Source organism: Bombus flavifrons, chromosome 8 (assembly GCF_040668555.2).
Source record: "Bombus flavifrons isolate JBK064 chromosome 8, iyBomFlav1_principal, whole genome shotgun sequence".
NCBI lineage: Eukaryota > Metazoa > Arthropoda > Insecta > Hymenoptera > Apidae > Bombus > Bombus flavifrons.
The window spans coordinates 8,006,898-8,032,475 of NC_138449.1; the positions used below are offsets into that span (position 1 = coordinate 8,006,898).

The 25,578-nt window shown below is 37.6% G+C and overlaps 1 protein-coding gene and 1 long non-coding RNA gene across 3 annotated transcripts in view; one reads left to right on the forward strand and one right to left on the reverse strand.

Annotated features, from left to right (window-relative positions):
* LOC138182491 (uncharacterized) overlaps positions 1-15,114 on the reverse strand; it is a 28,300-nt gene extending 13,186 nt beyond the window's left edge. Inside the window, exon 1 of the mRNA XM_069118400.1 lies at positions 14,528-15,114. Within this exon, the coding sequence (XP_068974501.1) occupies positions 14,528-14,582 (55 nt within the window). The 5' untranslated portion in view covers positions 14,583-15,114. The remainder of the gene's footprint in view (positions 1-14,527) is intronic.
* Positions 1-25,578, forward strand: part of LOC138182492 (uncharacterized) — an 83,971-nt gene that overhangs the window by 57,967 nt on the left and 426 nt on the right. The window lies entirely within an intron of this gene.

Genomic DNA, 25,578 nt, shown 5'->3' on the forward strand with positions numbered 1-25,578 from the left:
CGTCCGTACACCAACGTCCAAATCGTCTATTCATGAACCTATAGCTTCTGCCGATGCAGTAGAGAAACGGGAAACTAACTCGATAGATAATGCATGTAATGCTGCCCGCGATAGGTTCGGCAAACGTATGTAGTAATGTATATAAAGTTATCGAAAATTGAAAACGATCGAACGAGATATCATAGAGGAAATTACACTGGGAATCAACGCCTTTTATTGCCGATATTCGCTGCTATCGCGCAAAGGATCTGTTATGGATATTTACGATCGGATGTGTTGTCGTGGCGTTACACAGTGAAAAAATAGATTATGCAAACGATTGTGAAATTGCCTGCGGTTCGGCGCGATAAAACGGAATAAAAGAAACATTGTGATTAATGGGCAATAATATGCATTATTCATTGCGCGAATTCTTGTCAGTCTAGTTCTCAGCGGACGACTGATCTTTCTTGGAACATTCCGAGAGAAAGATGCAGGGAAAAATATTTTCCACACCCGTGTTCATTCACGCTTAGACACGTTAGTCCTTGCACATTTATGAGCTACAGCCAATAGAGGTAGCGCCGATGGTAGAATATAATGGAAGGAATTTCACATTATGTTTGAAAGCGAATTCGCTGTTATTTTTTAATTTCCGTTTGGCTGTTAGATCTACGATAAAATAGTGTACAATGGAAAGGAATTGGTCGTTTTGTTTGGTCATGACCGAGGGTAATTCGCTGTTTGTCGTATGTTCGATTTCGCGACGAGTCTTTACGACCAACGTCGTAAAGTTTCATTCACACCAAACTCGGAGGATTATATCTTGCGAATGGAACATTCGTGGACGGTCATCGCTTAATCTAATCAGAACGAAGGTATTTGGTAAGACCGAGCATGTTTTCATCGGCGTTATATTTCACCGGTGTCGGAAGTAATTTATAGCCTTTGGGTAGGAAACTCGAACGAATTAAGTACACGAGGTTGACAAGATTATTTTTATGATATTTCGATACACGACTTTTCATAAAATTACAATTTCCGTTCTGTATAAGGAAAAAGCTTTATGAATCGCGATACAAAGAACGCTACGTAAGCTCTTAATCATCTGTCGTACACGAATCTCTACGTATGTTTAGACTTCACTTTTGTACATTACACGGACAAATAAGAATAGTTTAAAGAAAATTTTTAGTTTAAAATTAAACTATAAGAAATTGCATACCAAAGTCACAGATGAGATACACAGCAAGTCATTGATAATGAGATACATCGTCAAACAATTTCAAGTCAAAACTATCTTTTATTTTGGAGTTAGATATATAGTTTAGTTATCCAACTTAATATACATTGCGTATGTTTAGAAATACAAAACACAAGTAGAAACAAAACTCGAGTCGAAATTTACAGTTAATACATGTGTGCTGGTTTGATTTTCAAAATCATTTTTCTTAAAAACGAAGTCTTATACATAAAGACCCTATTCTATATTTTCCATTTCTTTTTCCACAAGGAGCCACTCCCTACCCGATTGTATCGACAATTCCTACCACACCCTATATATATATCCAAAAAAATGTCTACATGTGTTCAACTACTTTTGCGAGCCTCTGAGCTTGCCATAATATGAACGTGTCGAATTGCTTATGGACAGTAGGATATTTATATGCATTTTAAGAATTTTCTTAAACATGATCGTGCTTATCCTTCAGAGTTTCTCGCAGCTTTTTTACGAGTATAAAGACGTACGGCCGTAATAAACGCACCGATATCTTACCGCAAGGCAACAGTGTTATCCGATTAAGCAAAATTCTCGAACGCGAAACCGTAAAATTGCGCAGCTCGTGTCACATTAAAGAAAGCAGAGAGTTTTGTGTGACTAACGGCGGGCGGTCTTCTTCGTCTTGGAGGGACATAAAATCAAACTTTCGCGCCGCAGCTTATACGACCCTTTATGAGGATCTGGCGCGCAAAGCATATACAGAGATGTCAGCAGGACTTTTAGATGGAACTGGGTACGCGTACCACGCCTCGACGTCCTTTTAGGATCTTTACGATTTTCACGCATTGTCGAACGCGCCGAGCCGATAACGACCTCGACCTCGAGGTCATAAAGTCGGCCGACTCTGTCACGATGTGTCATCGCGTCATTCTTTTTAATGCTCATCGCACGTCTTTCGTCCAATGATTAAAATACGAGACATCTATGGAAAGCTTGGTTAATTTTTTTTTTTTTTTATGGAGTTTATGTTCTTGGATGGTGACTACGTATATTTAATGAAAATAGAGGGTGTCTGAAAAATCATGATACAACCGGCAAAGGAATAATTCTTCATGGAAGAAATAAATCGATAATAGAGAATAGAATAGAATCTATGCGTCCTTTGGTTCTCGATAAAATCAAATTGGAAAATTTGTTTCGGTACATGTGATCTTGGCTAATTACACGACACTGATAATTATCTATTTCTTTTAAACCGCTGCATATTTTTTAATTTTTTTATTGCACCATGATCGCCAGGAGTTGTTACATAAATGTAATTAGGTTTGCTAGGATATTGAAATATCGCAATCATATCGTATTAAATATAATCAATTCACTCATTATACAAATTATATCGCTCGTAGCGTTGCGTGTAGATAGAGTTGTGGATAGAAGTAGATGTAGGTCAATATTTTAAGCTGACCTCTTAAACTAATCACGTCATAACATTTGCTACTTTGCAAGAAACTTTGTTTGACATTAACCCTTTCAACACCCTATCGACACCTACACACATTAAGCAAAATCCATTCTCTTGACCTATAAGCGCATATGTACACCAGAAAAAAACTATTACTATGGCCTATGAATGTTCGCATCAACGATAACATATCTTAGTTATGTCATTACAACAGCAATGTGAAGTTCATTAAAGTTCAAAGAATGTCATCTTGTTCTATTACGATACTGCTGTAAATGTAATTACAGCTTCTTCTTTTTCTTATCATTAATAATATGTCACTTCAACTTACGGCTATTGATGAAATAGTATATTATGACTTATGTTGAAATCTGTTTTAACAATAACGACATAATATTATATAAATCATGATTGCAGAATAAATTTCACATTAGGAGTATTATAGTAAAACTCAAAATAGGAATCGCCATCAATGTTAAGAATAAATGTGAATTTATCGAACTAAATGAGAATATCGTAGTGTTTTCATATTAGATCGACGTTTTTCGTCGTACGAATTTCGCATTTTTCTGCAATGTTCTTACAAAGTTACAACGATTCAAGACCTTTTAACTTGTTTCCTTTAAAATCGTGATTTTCGCATTGTTATTGCTGTAACAAATGAGCGATATGCAAGTACGTAGAAATTGAAACGCGATAGAGTAACGAGCACGTGGTGGCGAGTGTGTAAACGTGACTGAGCGGCATGTCCGCGGCAAAACGTTCGTGTGATTCTTGCGTGCACGGCTCGTTGCAAAAGGAACGAGCAGCGGTGGCCGTTGGTGTGTCGCGGCGATCATTGAACCGACTTTGCAACAATCGCACTGAATCAAAGAGTGTCGGTGGTCAGGAACAAACTCGCTCGCTCCACCCACGATACCCGCGCGTCTGAAAGAGTCTTCCAATGCGTACCCATTGTTCGACGTCTGTGTTTTTTTGTCAAGGTCGCGCGAGAACGATCAGGACCATCGATCGATCTGGCCATCGTGCACGTGCGATCGTTTAGACAAACGTCGAAGCAACATTTTGTACAACAGAGATGTTTATCCGAGGGAATTAATTAATGGAATCCGTCAGAGCCGAGGGGCTAGTTACCAGATTGAATTTTCACCGGGACGAGATAAACCGGCTTTATTGCTCGAGATAAAATCGATCGATTTACTTTAATTTGCAAATATCCTGTTCGCTGCGACGCTTTTGCAACCGGACCGCGAAAAATCGTATTTTAACGGGTGACAAACTGGAACAGAGGGAGAAGACTTTTCTGACCTCATCTGAATATTTCCAGCACGTGCAGTAGATAATTAAAGCGAACACGTCATATCCTTGGATATTTCGAATGTTTCACGAGTATTACATAACGACATGTACTGGTATAAGTACATGCTAAATAGGCACACCTATAAGTGTCGTTATGATTGGTAATAATTCAAACGACACGTGCGATTATCGCAAAAAAGAAATTGCTTTTCATGTCGATTCTCGTTTAAAAAACGCGATTATATCGGATTTTTTTTGTAACGCTCGGTTAATTGCCCGACTCGCCGAAGCGTGGATATTTCTTCTCGTGAGAAATGGTAAACAGGTCGCGTATACAAATCACACATGGATCGCTATCGGTTTTGATCGGATCATAGGCCGCGTGCGTGTACCTCTTGGATAGATCTTTCTCGTACAGATCGATAGCCGTGTATCATTGTGTATCAAGCATCTCTATATTATAGCGGAAAGCGATCCGCGCATGCTGCACTCGCGGCGTAGACATCGCAACCCTGTACTTCGACATGAATGAACGCATCGCTCATTGCGCTCACAGGGCCCCCAAGGTAAAGAATAGCAATCAGCCGCACGATGGATGGCGTCAGGTGGCGAAAGATCGTAGATGGCCGCGTGTCTTCGGACGGTCGTACGACCATTGCTTATTGCACGTTTCGTAATTGGCCTGACTTCAGAATCAACACACCCCGGGCTATCGCCGGTGCTCTCTTCGTATCGTCAAACTCCGCTACGACCAATTATATGCTCGCCACGGTCGATCCTTTTCACCAGCTCCAACGTGGAACGTTAGGAGTTCTCGTTCAAACATTGCGTTCGAACGTTATGCTTTGTTATGTGCAGGCTAATCTTTATATAAATTATTGTTAATATAAATCTATCTATCTATTAATCTATTTATCAGCTAATTTATTATTAAACTAATTTATTAGGATTCTGTTAACAAATTTACGAGCATAAAGAACTTGTATTTTCCTAATTCTAAAACTACGATTAACTCATCCCTTTCTAAACATAATAAATTAGCATGTATGCATAAGTATGTTTTTCATATTATCGCTGGACCACCTATAGCGTAGAAGCATATCTTTTTTATATTGTATTAAATATTGTTGAAATATTTTTACAAATACTCGGTGTTCCTATAAAAAATACATTTAACATTACTTGAAACCGAGCCAGTGAGTATATTTCATAACACACATTTTAAGAATCTTTAACTTTTGCTATAAAAGAATCGTTGAAAACATTGATCAAAATATTCGTAACAAGATATCAATATCTTGCGTGATATATTAAAACTTGGTACAAAAATACTGAAAATCTTTTCCAACGATTTATAGCGATTTTTCAAAAGCGTAATTTCAATTTTCGAATCCAAGAAGTTTCACTAAACAGAGCAACTTTCGTACGTGACAGATATGATTTCTTCGTGATTAGATATCCAACAAATATTCTATATCTTTTTGTTTACGTTTGATGAATGATAGATTCGTAACTACTGCGAAAAATTATAAGGTTCGACGTGGTACGTGATGCACGCCTCCTGAGACATGATAAATGCAGATTCTTTGCAGTTGTGAGTATGGAAAATGTCGGTATTTAAAATATGGACATGCGTTATTTTACAAGCGTCGTGCCAGTTTGCGGAAGTAAAAGCATTTCCATGGCATACGATTTGCTTGAAGCCCTGTAATTGCCATCGTAGGTGGTGGAACGGAAGAGTGTTCACCAAGGCCTCGTAAAGCTCGATTTGCTACGTAGCGTGTAATTTAAACATTGCCTCACTTCTGCGCAGTACAATGCCACCCGTACTCTGAACTTTCAAATCTTTACGTACGAATCGAGAAATTTTGTTCAAGTGGAATTAGATATTTCATAAAAATAGAAATATTTCTGATATCTTGATTATTTCGGTATTAAATATCTTATTGATACTGTATCGAATATGTAAACAAACATCGATTAGCTTCACCTACTAGAATACATTTTAAAAATCATAAATCATTAGACCATGGATATTTATGCATATTCATATTTTTCATGAATATGCATTTTTTAAGAATACGATTAAAACAAATTGAGCTTAAGAAAAGATTTGTTTCATTCGCTAATTGCAACCATTATAACGACTACTATATTTCAAGTATTTTATATATTCTTGCACTTTAAAATTACTCGTAAATCCACAAAAATCCACAGTCATAATACTAAAAAGAAATTCTAATGACATAAAATTCAAGTTCTTTAAACATTACAATATTTAATGCATGTTATATTGTTTATCTCATGTTAAATCTGCCTCTTTCTTTATACCATACAAGCAATTTTAAAACGTTCGAAGAACAAGTACTTTAATTATAAATTTAATTACGGCTGACGAAAAAAGTTAATTATGGCAATAAAACAAAATGCATGAGCCATAAAAAATTAAACGTTGCTTATCATGTTCTCATATAAATAACAATGTTATTTCTCATGTAAAATGGGATCCGGTACGCGCCTTAAACCAATATGAAATAATTACCGATGCTTAACGTATTCGTAAATCCTTGCAATTAGCGGTTCATTAGGGATAACGAAACCACGGTAAATTTTCAATTGCAATAGCCGAAGCACAGTGACCAAATTCACCGATAATCGCAAGTAAATACCGCAAATGAGTTAAATGGAGATATGAATGGCAAAATTATCGGATAAATGCGACAACTTTAAATGTTTGTTAAATCTTCGTTTGATAGCGACGATTCAGCTGTTCTTATTAACTTTTGTACTTTCAAGTGAGATACGGACATGCTTTTAAAGAGGATTTCACATTTCGGGATGGCTTTTATGTCTGATAAGTTATATCGCTAACTGTCTGCTTATCTCTTATTTACTTGTCATGCGAACAGAAATGCCAGCTTTTTGCGATACTGTAATTATACCGATGAAAATATGAAATTTGTTAGAAAGTATATCAGTGTACATAGTGCACAATCGTATAAACAGTATATATATGATTTATTATTATACCATATTTGAAGGTATTTATTTGAAATAAAATGATTATTTTATCCACATTTCGAATCATATAATCATTTGATTTTTTTCGAAAACAAATATCAATAATAAGTAATCATTTCTACGTATGACATAAAACGACTAATTTCAAATAAATTCAATAAATTTTAAATACATTAATTTGTGTCAAATTTCTTAAATCTTAGTTAGTAAATATTTCTATGTTTGTGGATGTATCAGTTTAAAAATTCAGAATTTTCTCTCTCGTATGAATTATTTTTAACACTTACGTGTACAAAAACAACCTTCTTAACATTCGTAAAATATGAATCACTGAGAATACAAATAAAGTGCAAAATAACGCGCACAGTTTCATCGGCCAGCTGACATTAGTTGAAGTGAGAAGTCTTCCGACTTTTATGTAGTTTTGCCATAACCTGGCACGATTTACACCGAAAAGGAGTCAGAATGTGGCAGATATCGTACAGAAATACGTAGTTCCGGTGTTTTGCGAAATACAAGATGGTGGTAACGCAGCCGCTGGTGATAAGCCGACGGGCAGATTGATATTATCGATTTGCCCATAAATCTTGGAACAATGACTCGAGATCGCCCTTGTTTCAACATCGTTCGTGTATCTCTCGAGGCAGAAGGAGATCGAACCGGTGGCCGATAGTCGGTAGTCAGACAGGCGAACCCGTCAGAAAACCAGACAAGAATGCATGAAACTGAATTTATCTTGAACCCGGTTTGCTCGCAGGCTCTTTTATTCTTTTTATCTTTTTCTCTTTCTCTCTCACCGACCAAGGCTCACGTCGTCGCGCTGTTAGTAAGTGAGCGCACGATTAACAAATTGGTAGAAAAAGTAACTCCGAAGACTCGAGAAAATCGACGCACGATGACATACTGGCGACATATGTACGTTACGCCTGCGTATCTTGTCAATTGAATGCACGTCTACTACCGCCTACCACGTTCGGTTTGTCACGTCTTGAGTAATTTTATATGTGAAGCAACGAAAAAGTTGCTATCGAGCAACGAAGAGGCAGTCAGACGGAGATAGAAAGGAACAAAGAGAAAGAGGCGACAGAGTAAACCCGACGTCCGTCTGGCTTTCCGAATGACGTACGTCTAGCAGAGTTTTTCCTTGCATACGAAATTACGTGTATTGCACGGCAAGAACTCTGATCGCGATCGAATATTTAAGGTTATCACTTGGTATTTCGATTCGGGGAACTGTTTATTGTATTATAAATCTTTAAAAATTATATAAATAAGCAGATTAGTGTAATGATATATTTCGAAGTTCTATACATTATGATAACGCATGATTAGTATTACTGGAAGTAATATACGTTTCATAAAATTTCGAATATGAATATAAAAAGTAAGAGAAATTATAATATAAATAGTTATCTCGTTATATTTCAAGGTGCAGTTGAATTTAGTGTTTAATAACTAACTGGTATGTTAAATAATTAAATTGCTGAAACTTAAGCAAGCGTAACCAATTTCATTCAAATATTTGTAAATGTATGCTGTGCTGTGAACAATCTGCATTCGATACGACAGGTTTATGCGAATACATATCTCTGATACAGTTACACGATATACCTAGCCTTAATGTTATACTACGTTTAGTATATATTTACGATTTACGAAACATTTTACTAAAGTAAAGACTCAGAAAAAATCAATTTATCTTCAACAAACGATTACTGCTTACGAAAAACATACAGATACTATGATGATATAGATAACTTACGAATCTTTTCTCTTACTTGCAGTATCTTTCTTGAAAAAATTTAATTTTTGCTAAAATACTAACTAAAATTTGTTACTCTATATCATTGTTATTTTATATTTATTATTTTCGTTATTCTAGTTTTACATAATAGAAATGCATTTTTTCATGTAGTTTAGAAAGAAGACGTAGTACAAAAAAAAAAGAACAATTTTACCGAAGACAAATATATTTATCATTTACCTATTTAATACTTTATCAGAATATTAGTTTGCGTATATGCAACATCAATGGTAAATAAATTAAAAAATTATTTTCTTTTTAGAAAAATTCTTCTGACATTAAAAATCTTCATTTTGCAACGTGGAATAAAAATATTTTAAACTGATATGTAACAAGTAGTTTCACAATAAAAATCTACCGGTCGTAGTCTTTCGATACACCCAGTGTCGTTCTATAGTCTACAGTCTAGGGACTGGCATAATATTTTGATTTCACGCTGGAATGCCCACCTGTCCTATATAATATGTCCGGTGAACCCTGATGAACCCGAAACCGCAACCCAGTGCTTGTTCGAGTCATCCTTAGGTCTCCGCCATTTTTCTTTTTTCTTCTTTTTATCTCTCTCGCGGTAAATCAGACGCGAAGACAGAAAAATTTCGCGGTTCGTCAAAGATTCTTATTGTCGAAGTGATTTTCCACGTCTAAACGATATTCATATGTGTGTGCGTGTTACACGAGAACCGTACTTTTAATTCCGCGATCGATCGTACGTAGCAAATGGTACGATGCAGTTTTTGGTTATTTCATGTAATTTTCTGTGGAAGTGAAGGGGTCGATGCAAGGACAAATTGCGATTGGTGCAATTTCGAATGGTTTTCTCTTGCGACCCTATTTCGGTGATTGGAATGCAGCGTATAATTTCAGTTGGTGAAATTGCTTTATTACTTTCACCCCTGACTTGTGAATTTTCGCTACAGCTTTTTCACGAGCGGCAAAAAGAACGGGTAACGCGATCGAAACGCGAATACGTGCCCGGAAGTCATTCATTTCAAACGCGCATTATTAAAAACACTCGAAGCTCGTGAGAGACACCTTATTTACCGGAGGAATAAACTGCAACAGATTATCGTTACTATTATCCTCAAACAATAAATATTGCTACATGCATTGTGAGTGCATTTTTTACAAATTCGATTCACAAAGCCCATCTATCGTGGATATCGCCTCTTTTTTACGCATCTCTAAATCTGTTATCAAGAGTTAATGATTTAATCTTTTCCATCTAAACTGTTGTGTAATATTATTGATACGAGATTCGTGTTCGTGATACCACCTTCTGAATGATCATCAAGAAACTAATGGAAAAATGTTACTTCTATTTTCTATAAACTCTAGAATCACAGTTTATATCAGCCGACGTACCAATGTTACATCTATTATAAGACCGATAGTTTACGTAATAGGAACGAAGAGATGAACAGAATTTATGCAGCAACTGAAAGTTCTCAAATAATTCAAGAAGGGTCTATATTCGAGATAGGGCATTTGAATTTGTATTTGTGCTGTAACTTTAATGTCACAAATCACTGCGCAAATACAGATTCGAATGTTTTATCTGGAATATACTCGTTGAATATGCTTATTGAATCAACACGTTCGATATCGTACGATCGCTTGCCTGAATAAAGCGTGTCGTCGCAATTACAAAAGATAAAGTAGCAACGTAGCAAGAAATCTAAATGAACATAAATCGTGGAGCCGAGAGTGGTGGTTTCACGGCGGCTGAAATGTGCTTGACAAAAGAAAAGAAGGTTTGCCTTGGCACTTGTTTGACTCCTCCTTCGTTCGTTTCACTCCACCTCCGGTGGAACGATCGGTTTCGTCTCGTGTGCCATTAAGAGCAGTGAACTTCTCTCCTCGTCTCGTCGCGAATCAGCCAAGACGTATATATATATATTACGCGTGCGTCCAGGAAGATGACGAAGCTCCGTCGACGTCGACGTCGTTCCTCGTCCTCGAGATCTCCCTCGTCTTCGTCACTTTCAGCAACGTACGAGAGACCACCTCCGGGGCGCACGAGTGTTTGATAAACCGGTTAAGGCCCGTCCCCGGATCTGTTTGCCTTTGGCTTTTGTAACTTTACTAGTGTTGTGACTCGACTTGGAGCTAACATGAAAAAAGGGTCCGCGATGGTACCCCGAGCAAACAGTCCGTGTGTGTCCCGGATCAACACGGCGCACGCCTCTATCGGCGACCGTAGCCTGCTCACCGACTGGGATGCGGAGGACGAGGCGGACAACACCGGACGATACTTTTCACGATACCTTCGCCCGTAATCGAGGAAAGCGAGGCGTCTCACTTGCGCCTCTCTCCCTCTCCCACCGCCTGGCCTACCCTCTTCAATAGCTGGTACGCCTAAAGTCCGAGATTTGCTGTTTGGATAGCAGAGGACAAAGTGAGGCATCAAATTATTACGAAACGCGGAAGATAAGAGAGCCTACTTTACAGACATTTTCATGTGTACTTAATGGCAGTTTTGAATGATTAGGATTGTACTTGTTATTATTAACAGTTCGTTGAAGGGATAGCTACGTGTGACAGACAAAAGTATTTCCGTAGATGGTTTGTTGTAAATAGAATTAAACAGAGAAATAGTTTCTATATTACCAGGTATTTACAAATTGTGGACTACAAGAGAAAGAGTAATTTTTAAATTTGATACCTTGCGAAGTATATAGTCTCACAAACTGTCTTTTTGTGAAATTTGATTGCGAGGTTCTCTTGAAAGATATTTACGTCATAAATATTGATTCCTCAATTCTCTCGGAAAATATTAATTTCAAAAGTATGGATTATTACATTGCGAATACTAGATATATCATTAGGCTTTCATAAAACTTCATGGATTTGTCGTCTATTGCTAATATATGTATATTCATACGTATAATATATTTATACATATACATATAGTATGTTCTTAACTATGTTATATTAAAGTATATCTCTTTATACTATTGTTATTTGTTAATGTAGCTAATTAGATTATATCGTTGCATGTAATTTACAAAATAATCGTAAAAATAAGATTTTTTGGATTTTGCATTTTACTTTCTAGCGAGATATAATAACGAAAAACAGTATTCGTGAAAATATCCATGTCTAAAGTTAATAATGTCCGTATATGGAAAAATCGATTCTCAAGTTACGAGCTATATATTTTTTAACGAGAAAATTATCTAACGAAACAAAAATCTAGGAATATTTTATAAATATATATTGTGTTCTTTGTACGCGTTCATAAAGTAGATCGTATGAATTTATATAATAAGCCAATTATGTATAATAAGGTACACGATGTATACATATAACGGTTAAGATAATCGATATTGTATTATGGGGTCAGGAATTTCAAGAAATTTTCGTATTGTTCTAAAATAAAATTAGCCCTGATATTTCTTAAAGATCGTCGCCATTTATAGTTACGAATCATTTTTTAACTGTTGTAGAGATGCTGGCAAATATAAGGAGGGTAGAAAGATAAGTTGCACACGAAATTCAAGATCCCGTATCGTTTTACGAAAATTTTGATTTGGATTTATTTTAAATGCGAAGGACCAGTTTCTCGAGGCTCGTTTCTCTCGCTAGTTAATTTATGTTTTTCAAGGCGATTTATATGTCGGATTGAATTCCGACTCTGTAATAATTATACGATTGGTTCTCTATCCAGCCACGATGGTTAATTTACAACCATGTAATTAGATAATTTTTTCATCCGGAATCGAAATATTTGTCCAGCCTTTCGTATCGTTTTCCTTGATTCATAATCATAACGTAAACTTCTCTAGAGAAAGCCGAGCGCATGCAAGAGAAGGATCGAACGAAATAAAAAAAGATCTAAGTAGACCGAACGTTATCTTTCTTTCTGGAAGTCACTTCTGAAGTCAAATAAACACCGACTAGAATATATGTTGTTTTGGTTCAATGCTTCCCCATCCGTTTACTAATTTTTCCCACAGAGAATACTATATACTATCAATGATTGATGACGTTCTAATCGTATTCGCTCGAATAGAAGCTATGTCACACGAAGCGACGTTGGAGCAATATATACGTCTTTCTCTTATCTGCATTGTATAATGCATGAGAAGCACGCGCATCGTTATCATCGTGAAAAATAACACTTATATTCATTTGTGTCCTAAACTTGAGATTACGATTGAAGAAAGAAATAATATATACCGTCTGTCCTGTCGAGATAACTTTCCATTTAATGTTTATATGTGACGTAATGTTCTAAGTTCTTTGCCGCATTCCCTTCGCGTCGATAACGCTGCTATCGATTATAATTTTCTTCGGTTGAGACGAGTTTCATCTTTTTTGCTCTAGTTACGAAAAAATCTCGATTCTATCGGATGAATTACTAATTTCATACGAATAGATTCTAAGGGCAATTTTTTTGAAAATGATTCGATCATGTTCGGTCTGTATAGATAACGTATAATAATGAATTCAATGTCGGATCATACACACACAATCATACACAAAATCATACACAAACAATCTAGTTCAATTATTCTATCTAGATTATTACAGTAGATATATTTAAAATGGGAAAATTTCTTCGCAGGAATCTAACGGGGAAATGAAAACTGTTTTAATAATTTCTCTATCTTATGAAAGTCTTACCGATGTATACCTGTTAGACAGGTGAGCAACAAATACAGATATTTAATTGTAAGTTGGCAGACAATTTCATCGGAAGACAATTACTTCCCCTTCTATTGAAAAAGTGAACACACTATGATTACAGCATATAAGATACTATCGCACGATAATAAATTCAATTAGCTTATTCAAGAGTCGCGTTTGATAAATATTGATTATCGTATAATTATGTAAAGGAACTCCAGTTGCTTTTCGATTTACTGTAATCAAGGACTTTTTTGCTCGTAAAATCAAACAAGTAAAACAAGTCGTATCATTTTAAAAATAATCGAACAATATTGTTTAATTTGTTAAAGAGAATAAGGCGAGGTGGTAAAAGTTGCATCAATATTTGTTTCAATTATTAAAGATTCTATTATTTTCTTTGATTCATGGAATAGCTTTAAAATGTTTGATCGTTATACTTTCTCGTGGCAATGGAATACGTCAAATATGTGTTAACATCTTAGATTATTTTTTATCTATCGAAAAGTCATTCACTAGCAAACATTATCGAAATTATCATAAATTATCAGAAAAGCGTGGCGAAATATAATCTTCGTCGTTAAAAGGCAAATGACACATGGAATTTTTTCGTACCTCAACATCAGAAACAATTATACTTCCAACGCTATACAGTCGTTTAAATGTTTTCTCTTAAAAGATTTTTTAATCGTGCTACGCGCAAATAAAGAAAAAAGTGGCTGAAGCATCGCGAGGAATCCTCACGTGTCACTGCATCATTATGTACATTACGGCAAAACTTGAAGCTAGATGCACCTTGTCGTTAGTTCTTTCCTGCAAGTGATTCCACGAAATGCTCATGGTAGAAATAAATTGCAGTTTTCCAGTAAGTACGGCTAAACAAGCGGACACGGGCAGTCGGTCGTGCTTGAAAATCTAAAGAACCGATAAAACCAATCGTTCATCGATCGTATTTAATCGAGAATTTTTCAGCATGACCGATTTTTGCTCGTGTCATCGCTCGTTCCGCGTTTTGCAATGTATAGAAAAACAGAGAGCATTTTTTTCTCAAAGAAATGGAGAAAAGATAAAAGCTAGAGAGAAAGTGGATAGAATTTAGCAATGTACACACACCGCCTTAGTGTGGCGAGGGCGAACGCTCCAGCCACCAGCAGCTCGTAGATCATCTCTTCCTCGTCCTTCTGTAGGAGAGTCTTCGGCTTCTCCCGTCGATACCTCTTGCTTGCATCCACTCACGCACTTCCGGTCCCACCGCGACTCGATGTTTCCCCCGGGAAAGTCAGTATCCTTCGAAATCGAGATCGATAGAAGCGAAAACGCGAGACGCGAGACGCGATGGCCGATGATGGCAAAGGCCTAATGTATGTATGTTATTTTCGTGAAACGTAACGAGATGAGATTGTCGGCGAAAGGAAGAAAAAGATAAAAACGATCGCGTCAGATCGATGTCAGTGTGACATAACAGCGCACCAGAAATCTCCACATTGTGCGAACGTGTTCTCGTGTTGTTCCTCGTTCGATCTCGAAAAATCGAGCCCCGCGTGCTCCACCGACAGTGGCACGATTCGAGTGATGCGTCCACAAAGGAGCACGCTAGTTGACATTCGAAAGAACAACGTGTCCTTGTTCCGATCCCTTTTGCTCTGTGCAGAGTTCCGAGCGGGAGAACCGGCGCGGTAGACCATTCGGCTTGCCGATCTCGTGGTGACTGAGTGGGTCCTCGGTTGCGACTCCCAGTTACTCACTCGGGCTCACGGGCTCGCTACTCACCTCGTCCTCTCGCTCTTGCACGTTCGCTCACCGCCAGTCGGTCCCACCTCCTTCCCTCCTGCCACCACCTCCTACGACACCCCACCTCCTCCCTCCCGTACTCCTTCTGCTCCTCCGGCTACCTTTCAGTCCTCCCTGCCCTCCCACCTGCGGCTGCACGCCACCCTCTCTTTGCGTGGGGGATAGATACCAGGTTTCCCCGAACCTCGATCGTTTCATTACGCGTACTCTTAACCCCTTCGGCGCACTTGTCACTCGATTCATCGATCTCGATAAAGGTACTGAGTGTACTACTTGAAATCCAGAACGTATAAAAGTAATTCCAGTATATATCGAGTTTGATTATATTGAAGATGTTTATTGGCTAGATTAAATAACCAATGAGTTTTGAGGAATTCGAAATTCCTACAAGGTCACTCTTGAGATTAGTGAATGAATCAGTGTAAAATATTGCGAATTTGTGTCACATGAAAGGAATTAGATGTCTTTTGATGACCTGTATGTTCGATGGCATCATGCTCCGATATGTAAGAGACATCGTGATATGATTTGATGTAGAATGACGTCGACTGCCTCGAAGATTGTGACGCGACGCAACGTTCCGATAAAATTCTAGTTCAAGTATCAAAAATTTTCTGCGCGTTTTGGTTTAATATTAAACACTGATTAAATTCGTTCTATTTCAATATAACAATCTATTCTATTTACAATTCTATTTCAACATTATTATCTAATAATAATTAATAACTAATTATATAAAGATACAGTACCTTCAAAATTTTTCTAAATTTCACTACAAACTTCCCGAATAATCCAGTAATAAATTTCCAAATCATTTAAACGCCCTTTACAGAATAGATATCGTAACATTCGCGTCTAAACATTAAGAACAAAAATATCGATAAACGTGCGACAAGTAATTCTGACACCTTCCATTAAATCAATGTCAAAAAATAAATTTATCGAAGTAGTACTGCAAAAGTTTGCAAACAATAATGACTAGCGAGATAACGAGCGCCACACGATGAACGCATTCGACACTTTTAGTATATCCACCGGGACGAAGTGCCGCGCCGTCGGATACGTCACTGATAAAACATTATGCCTGCGATTAGATGTGTCGCGTCGCATGCTTTGATCAAGTAGTTGAGAATGACTTATCGCATATGCTCGATAAGAGGGCAATATTATCTGCCACAATTCAGGGTAAGGCATTTGCATCGCTCGGAGACGGAGCGTAAGGTGTTTTCTATATGCATCGGACCGCGTTCTTCGAGGTTCCACAGGACGTTCGGTCCTATTAGCGCGTGCAAATTATTCGAATATTATGCGCTGCAAATTAGAAGGCACCGCTGAGGTGGCCCGTTGCAACTCCAGACGATGGTGCCGGTCGCCTCGGGATTTTAATTTAACGATGTGCGCGCGCTGTCTTAACCTTAGGCCCCGGGACATGCGAACCACTCGCGAGGATTCATCCACAAGGGGATCGAATTACCGCGCCAATTATGGTGTCACATCGTTAATTAACCGGTAGTCGAGCCTAACGGCGTGTCGAGGAAGATCCTTCCGTAAAGCGAGTCATTTGCCGATGTGAATCGTCTTGTTAATACAGGACAAAATCGTTCCTATCTTCTAGAGTTACGCTACAGTTCAAAAGTATATCTTTTCTTAAACGGAATATGTTATCAGAAATTTGCGAAAAAAAGCAGTGTACAATTATTTTGTTCTTTAATGCTAGATCGTAGATACTTATGGAAATTCATAATTTGAAAAGTATTACTTAAGAAATGAGATCTAGGCAAATAATTGTTTTACCTACTGAATATTATAACCAGTAATTTAAATACTTAGAACATTTTTTCACATTTCGCAACATCAAATTAATTATAGTCCTTGTTACAGTTATATGTGCAGTAGAATATTATGGCGTGATGAAATTGATTTTTAAAATTTAATACACGACAACAAAATTGACATTCCCAATTGTCGGAACTCGTAGAATTAGTTTGTTGTTTAAAGGAGTTTCTTTTTTCACCATGGTATTTACCCTATAATTGGTAAGGTCTCTAACTCACGTATTCCTAGGGGATACACTAGGAATTGTTATTTTTCTGATAATTTGGAAAGTACGCATCGCGTCGTAAGATGTGCCGATAACCAATGGTTAACTTAATGACTACCAATGTGTATATAATCATTGATTATTAACCAATAATACTACATTTTGTAAATCTCTGAACATTTCTGTCTATGTATGTGAGAAACCATGTCAATTACGGATTAATTTTCTGAACTAAAAAACGAATAAACAAGATACTTCTTCAATCGATGTCGAGAGTATCGACATTACCTCAAACAGTGATGCACACAATCGATAAAATGAGACTTTGAATTATAATTTGATTGTAAAAAAGTGTATTATCGTTGTCTTTTTTAACAAAATCTGCATTTATAATCTGCTAGCTTCGTCAAGAAAACAACAAGTATATCTTAGCAGCAATTAATTCGCCAGTAAATTAAAATTTCAATAAAATTTTTAATTACTTGATTTATAGTTGCTGGATTCTGAATTGCTGGTATCGTAAATCTATAATATCAAAAGTATACTTATGATGCATATATTTATGAACGATAACGTACATAGCAATTGTCGCATAATGAACGCAGTTTCCTTTTGCAAAAAAAAAAGTGATAATTGTGATGTGTTAATTGATAATAACTGTCAGAAGTTAAGAAATTTTTTAATATCCTGTACTTCGTACAATTTTTCTGCATTATTCCAGCAAGTCATGCTTACTCACGCCATTAATAATATTGTGCCAATTTGTGTAATATATGCGTCTCTGCATATTAACCGTGATACGTAAGAATATTCATGAAACATTGCTTTATTTGAATATATATTCCGTTCCATCGAATTGCATTGACATTGTCCAAGATTAGTTTATTGATAAGAATCGACACCGTCAAGGAGAGTATACTAGGGGTTTCCCCAAGTTTTATCGTTTCTGTTTTTCACATCTTCGTTATATAACGCGGCAAAGGCGCATACTCTTTTCGAACAATTGGCTAGCGTACTTCGGCAGGAAAAATGGAAAATTCTCGTTACGCAAGGCTAACTCCTGAAATCGGTCGATTTCTCGGCGCACGGTCGTTGTTTCCGACACTAGTGTCGATGCAGGTGTCAAGTTTTTGCTAGTCATTAGAACGGAAATACGTGGCACCGTTGCACGACTTATTTCTCGTTTTGCCTCAGACACGTTTCTTCGGCCATTCTTTCGTCAACTTCGAGCACAGCGAGGAAGCAAAACAACCAGAGGAAGTGTTATTATGGTTGGTAGAACTGTCTCATTTTTGTTTCGTTAAAACATTGTTACGTGCAAAATATTTAAAAGAAAACGTTCTCGATTTTTTGATCAATTTTCGGTCACGAAAGATTAAAAGATTCGACCATTGAATAAACTAAGAATGGAATATTAAGACTAGAACGTAATCTGTGTAAGATACAATAAAATTAAATTTTAAACAGAATTATCACACTAATGTTTCCAAACTTTCTAATAAATGTTATATATATGGAAATTATTCGTACGTATTAATTTGTTAGAAAACACGTGTTTATGAAAAAAACAAAAGTAATCTCGTATAGTTATCTTTCAAAAATTTTCAACCAAATGTATCTCTCTGTAATCACAAATAGTTTTGGTATCATGTCATTGTTCGCATTAACTTGCTTAAAGATAAAGTTACCACACGACAGGTAGCAATCAGTGATGTATAGACGCCACCGCGCCGCTGAGGATGATTCACGTTTGATAACTATCTAGCACGTAAGTTTGCTTGTTCGCTAAAGCATTTATCCTTAGCAACATGAATTTAATACTTAAATACTTTTTATCGTTTAGCGATTTATATGTAACACGAGAAAGGGTTAGGTAGTATATTGTAATTAGGGAAAACTTAAGATTCCGATAAAAACAGCTAAGAGGAAGTAGTGCAGATGAGAGAGAGAAGAGGTACAAAAACTGATAGTTGGGTCGCACAAGGGGAATTAAACCCAGCTGCGAGTCTCCTCTTATAAAATCACTCGAATAGTTGAAGGCAGAGCAATTACCTGACCGTCGCATTCCTCGTTTGTTGTAGAAAAACCGTAGAGGAAGCGCCACTTCTTTCATTCGCTTTCAAGAATCGAGTGGTAGATAAAAGAACAATAAAAGATAGCGGCTTTTGCCGGGCAATGTGAATGGCGTTTTGAACTCCCTTCGAACAGCCGTGGCACGAGCGATTTGCTGCAGGCGACTTTGCGCCTTCTCGATGCCGAGCAGAAGCTTGAAATCCATTAGTTCCGTTAACGTTCAGAGAGACGATCGAGAGAATCAACCCACCCACAGCAATGATCGATCGACGAGGAAAAAAAGATCGTGCAGCTTCGTCGATCTCGCTTCACAAGACACATTCGCGTACTCATCTCGATAATTATTAACACATACGTGTTACGCGTGTATGACGAGATCGGAAAATTGATGTCTACGAGAAAGTAAAAATAGCCGACTATGCCGTTATGTTAAAATCGATGAAACTTGCATACCTTGAACTGGAATATCTTCTTTAACCGACCGCTTCGTAATCGCGCTGTATTAATAAGACTCTGTTAAACACCGATAATTAACACATTAGAAATTACTGTAAACGCGGTATTCAGTTGAAAACACTTGGAAAGGAAAGATGATGTTTCTCGGTGCGTGTATCGTCAAGGGATGCACTTGCGGATCGATTTTTTCGCGGCATCGGCTATTTTAAACGGAGCCACGCGTCGTACTCGCCGGTAAACTGTTCGCTTCCTAGAAGGTTCGTATGAAACCGAGTCTGATCGTGAGTCATTCTCACCTATTCGCATTCTCCGTGTTCGATGTTAATCCACCTTGTCGACGAGCTGGTACTTCTCGATTTCACGAGTATCGTAGGACGTTGTACACCCACACACACACACGGGCGCGCGAATGAGCGCGAGCGCGAACACGAAGGGGGTCACTCGAACGATTGAGAGTCGTGATCAGCGCACGCTCTGTAAGGACACTCTCGCCGTATCGGATTAATGAATGACTAGACAGGAGTGGAACTATGAATGAACACCGCATAGCACTAGAGTACTATATAAGCGTGCACGTTGTGGGCGTCTTCTGCTCTCGGCCAATAAGATCCTCTTGCGGCGACTTGCACGCGGTCTAATACGATTACGCCGGCTTTTTCTTGGAAATTTACCGCACGATGCTGATCGCAAACGGAATACGTAGATTGGAGCCATCGAATAGATATCGCTGACATTTTAGCGTTTATCGGTAGGTAGTTCACGCGCTGAAAACTTCTATCCGATGCACTAACTTCCGATGTGATTCATCCAATTAAAAATATTTTCCAACTAGTTATAACTAGTATATATAATGACGTGATCGGGTCATCGGGTAGAAAGCAACATAAGTATATAGGAAATGATTACTTAGAACGTACAAACCAAATAAAATTCCGTTAATGTTCTTCCTTTACTGCTACCATTAACCGTGTACGAGCTTATGTTAAATTAGAGTTAAGATTCTATTTTACTCTTGCCTCTTCAGTTTTAAGATATCAAACATATTTTATTGTATCATGTGGCAATTTAATGGAAATATATCAACGTCGATAAGTAATGGGTAGGTATATAATGTATAGGTAATAGGTAATAGGTAGATACGAAAATATAAAGATACATTCAATTATTAAATATTATCTAAAAACAGCTTATAAAAATGTAAAAAGAATCGCCGAATTCTACATAGCTTTTAAAAATAGCTTAATGATTATGATTTGATTGGGATTAAATGGCGAATGCCGCTTGGGTCTGGAAAGGTCAAAACAGTTTAAGGTAATAATGTTGTAAAGTAAATTTTAAAAAGTATCATTATTTTATCGAATAAATTATTCGAAGAAGTTATCGAATAGCCTATCCGTGAAATAATAATGGTTAAAAAGAAACTACTTCTCCGAAATATTTCCATTAATATTTCTGTTCGAATTATTTTAAGCTCGTGTGAAACACTTAGTCTAAGAATGTTAATTTTATGGGAGAAATTAATGACAACTTTGCAATAGTGTATCAGACGATAATTGTTGAAAATACATTAGGCGGAAAATTGTATAATTTCCGAATATGTGATGTGATAAATGGTATAATAAAAGTAACGAGTTGTTATAAATGGCAATTGATTTTTTCTACTTTGCATACTCGTTTGAAAGTAGTATTTCATTTCGACAAGTCCTTATTTATTGCCAGTTTAGGAACAAAAAAAAAAAAAAAAAAAATTGAAATATGTACTATGTAGGAATATATGTCTATATGTGTTTAGATGTAGAATTAAGATCTACAAATTCCTAATCTATTTTGTCATCAAATCTACATCAATTCTACGCCATCGGTTGGTCGAAATTGAGTAACGTCAACGAAGGTGTATTCAGAGATGATAGAAACTTTCGTCTAATCCCCAATGAATCATACAATTGGAGGTTTTGGCGAATCCCGTGGTACGATAACTTTTATCAATTACATCATTATTTAAGCGAATCACCAATTTCATTCGCGACACTTGCGTTACACCGTACGTTGCAATTTTTTTTCACGATAACATGTTAAAACACTTTCAAAGCAAATGGCTCGAATTGCAATTCTATTGTGACAAGTATTACATAAAAATGATGAAACTACCGGTCCATTATGCATTAGATATGCGACCATAGCGGGTTAACAGTAAATTAATGCCCGATGAATAACGTCGCTATCGCCGATCGTTATTACATCCACGTACGCACACAATAATTATTACTCCTACCGCGATAAATCACAGACATTCCTACGCCGGAATATTTTACTACTGCCATTTGAAATGGTTCTAGCTGAGCAAGTAGTTATTTACGCTCAAAAATCGGAGCAAGGAGACATTAAGAGCGGCACTTCGAAGCGGAGCCGATGACGCAAGCGTCACTGAACTTTGCGTGTTTCCCGCGAGAAGAATAAATCTTGAGAATGTGAAATCGTCGTTACTCTCGTTGTAACGTCGTGCTCGCGAGTCGCATGCAGCACAACCGACATCTCACAAATTATTGGTAACATCGAGGTTTCTGTCGTCGCGGGCCAACCTTCTCTGGACACCCGTTGGCCAAGGACTTTCGGGCACAAAGTCTCCCGCTGGTAATCCAGCCGAATCGAGACCGGTTGGAAAGTTAATTAAATCATTTACCAAGAGGCCCGCGATCGGTTCTTTCGTACATGCGTTTCTCGTGGTCAATTAAATACGTCAAATTATCTAAACGAGTTTCACGCGTGCGAGGATTCGATGAACGCAAAAACTGGTACATATCCGCTGCAATTTATATGTTATTAAAATATCAACGATTCAAACGCGTCTCCTTAAACAATCATTCAAACGTTCAGATACACGAGAGCCTTCGATCTTGCTTGGGTTCATCTCATTCCGATAACTTTCTCAATTTCGCTGATTTACCACGGCAACGCGGTGCACGTAAATTCTCGAGTGCATCTTTCAGAGAAAGGTGTTAAACAGTGCGAGCAGCAAATTTCTCGGAAGCGTAACCATGAGAAAGCGAATGTGACAAAACAATGGTACGATTTCGAGTCCGATACGCTCACGTGGATTCCATAACAATCACTTTACTCCCGATTCCTTTCTTTTCTCTTGGGATTTCTGTTAGAATGTTAGAACTTCGAAATCCTTTTCCCATTCTTTCCCTCCATTTTTCTAACTTTTGTCTTCCTTTCTTGGTCATTTTACAAGGGATGTTTTGACGAGTATAGTGTTGCAGTGGTCCATAGCGGCAACTTGGACGCCGATAAAGAGAACGAGAAAATACGTGCGAACCTAGAACCACGGCGAAATCGGTCGGTCGAACGTCGGTCGGTTTCTCAAACGCATCCCTTATCTGATCTGCGATCCAAAGGCATAGACATATACTATGGAATACTAGCGATCGCGTTGTCAAAGTCTATCCCGAACGTATCTCCGGGACCGGGTCTCCCGTGGCGAATTCGGCCATTGTTGCTCTGTTCGGGTCTACCTTCTAAAAAGAAACACCGATCAACCAGCTATAACTTATTAATATGTGGGAGAAAGTTCTACCTTTCGGCGTCATAGGCAAATCCGACTGCGAGGGGCGTTAGAGTCTTTCGTTTCTGCGGACTCCCGTGGGAACAGAAATGGCTACGGAAGGCGATCAGCAGTCGAGAGAAGTCGATGGAACGCAACTACGAGATGCGAACGTGCCGGTGGCATTGTGGACGCAGTATTCTCGACAGGTGCAGGTCCACCTTCCAGGAAACATCCTGCACCGCTCTGTCAAGAAAGAATTCCGCGAGAAACCTCGACGTCTTTATAAAGAATGCCTAACGACCGATGATGTACACGCTGCTCTTCATTAGTTGCAAACTTCTGGCTATCATTTCGATAATGAAGGAAACCGAAGTTTCAACATTTTCTTTGCCATATTTTTCTCTTTCGACGAATCGATTTAAAATATTTAGTCATTATATCGTAACAGACTGTTCGCTGACTCGCGACAATGTTTGGACGCTTGTAGATATCTTTTATGAATATATTATATGCGTTATAGCAAACATTTTGGAATTTCGTTAGCACTATTAGGAGAACCGACTATCATGATTATGTTCATAAAGTTTGAAATGAATCGGAAAATATACACCCGTCCCTCAATTTACGCGAAATACCCGTTTCACGTGGGTTCGTTTTACAGGAATGAAAATCGCGTAAATAAAGTCCGTTAGTACAAAAGAAAAAATATGTACAATATGATGACTAGCACAACGTAATGTACTTTTATTCTTATCTCGTACAGCACTGACCTGACTGGTCGCGTAAATTCAGATCGTGCATAAAAACTAGCGCGTAAAAAAGAGAGTACGTATGTAGAAATTACAAGATACTCGGTGCAAGTGTACAGGACATAATACAATGAAATGTTCTCTTTGCACCTAAACTTAGGAGTGCCTAATTTAGTAGATGATACACAGGATATTATGAACAATAGTATAACCATATGAAAGACATTCGCGAGAAGCTTGAGTTAAACAGTAACAAACTATTAATTCATAGCTTGGAGATCAAGGGTTTCTCTTTTTAATTTAAACAATGACTAGTAGAATCTACTTAAAGCAATAATCAATTAGTAACAAGCGGTGGTCGGATAAAGTGGTTTTCCCTATTAGTTTACCCTTCCAGCTATTTTTAACCGTTACTCTTTGATGTTCCACGAAAATAAGGCGGCAACTTCATTTTCTCATCCTTCGAATCATTATTCCGATAAAATAGGAGGGCAAACACGATTCTATTTAAAACAAACTTCCCCGCACGAGAGAGAAGTACCGGTTCGCTTGTAATTATAATCTTTCATTTTTCCCTTCACGTCAAACGATAGGAAATCCAGAAATATATCCGCTTATAGAATCGTATGTTTTACAGCACAAGACTGGATCTGAGTACGTAATAGATTCCACGAACAGACATGCTAGGTGATACCTTGCGAAAATGCGTACATCCCGCACGTTTACGTGCCGTATAGACTGTCAGGTTAAGACATCGTCCGGTAGCTAGACAGGTTGACAGGGGCTGAACCAATTACGCGGAATATTATCCCACCGACGATTTGCACTCCCCTGCAATCACCGTGATTAGTGTTTCGCCGACGCTCGTGTACAGGCATCTCGTAACCACAGCTAATTTGTAAACTCTGGCCATATATTATACAATACATGCACGCACCTATACATATACATATCGTATAATATATAATATATATATATTTATGTATACACGTATACACGTATATGTAGGAGCTAGTAACTTACATAATTAGATAGGATCGAGCTGTTTTGACTGTCGAGCGCAGTCAGTACGAAGCGTAACTGTATCCCTGATATGCACGTCGGTCGTCGTTCTTACTCATAGATTTAAACCTTGGATAAGAAGATTCAATCATCGAGTCACTTGTATGTTAACTGCAGCTATTGATGCCCATATTGAAATGTCGCGTCTTTGCTTGTTATTAATTGTCCGCGATCGGCTGCTCGCCAACGAGAATTTTCTACCTTTAAACGAGCCAACACTTCACCGCTCATATACACAGCTGTTATTAATATTCACTCGATCTTGCGGTTATTGATGTTATCAAAGTGAATTTCTATAGAATTCAAGTAATGTAGATTGACAACTCGGACGGCACCATTTTGTTTAATTTTTAAAATTTATTTAATCATTACATTTCATTCTATGTAGACACTATTATTACAATAAGTAACCAAGAAACTTCTGTTCGTTTCCATTATGATAG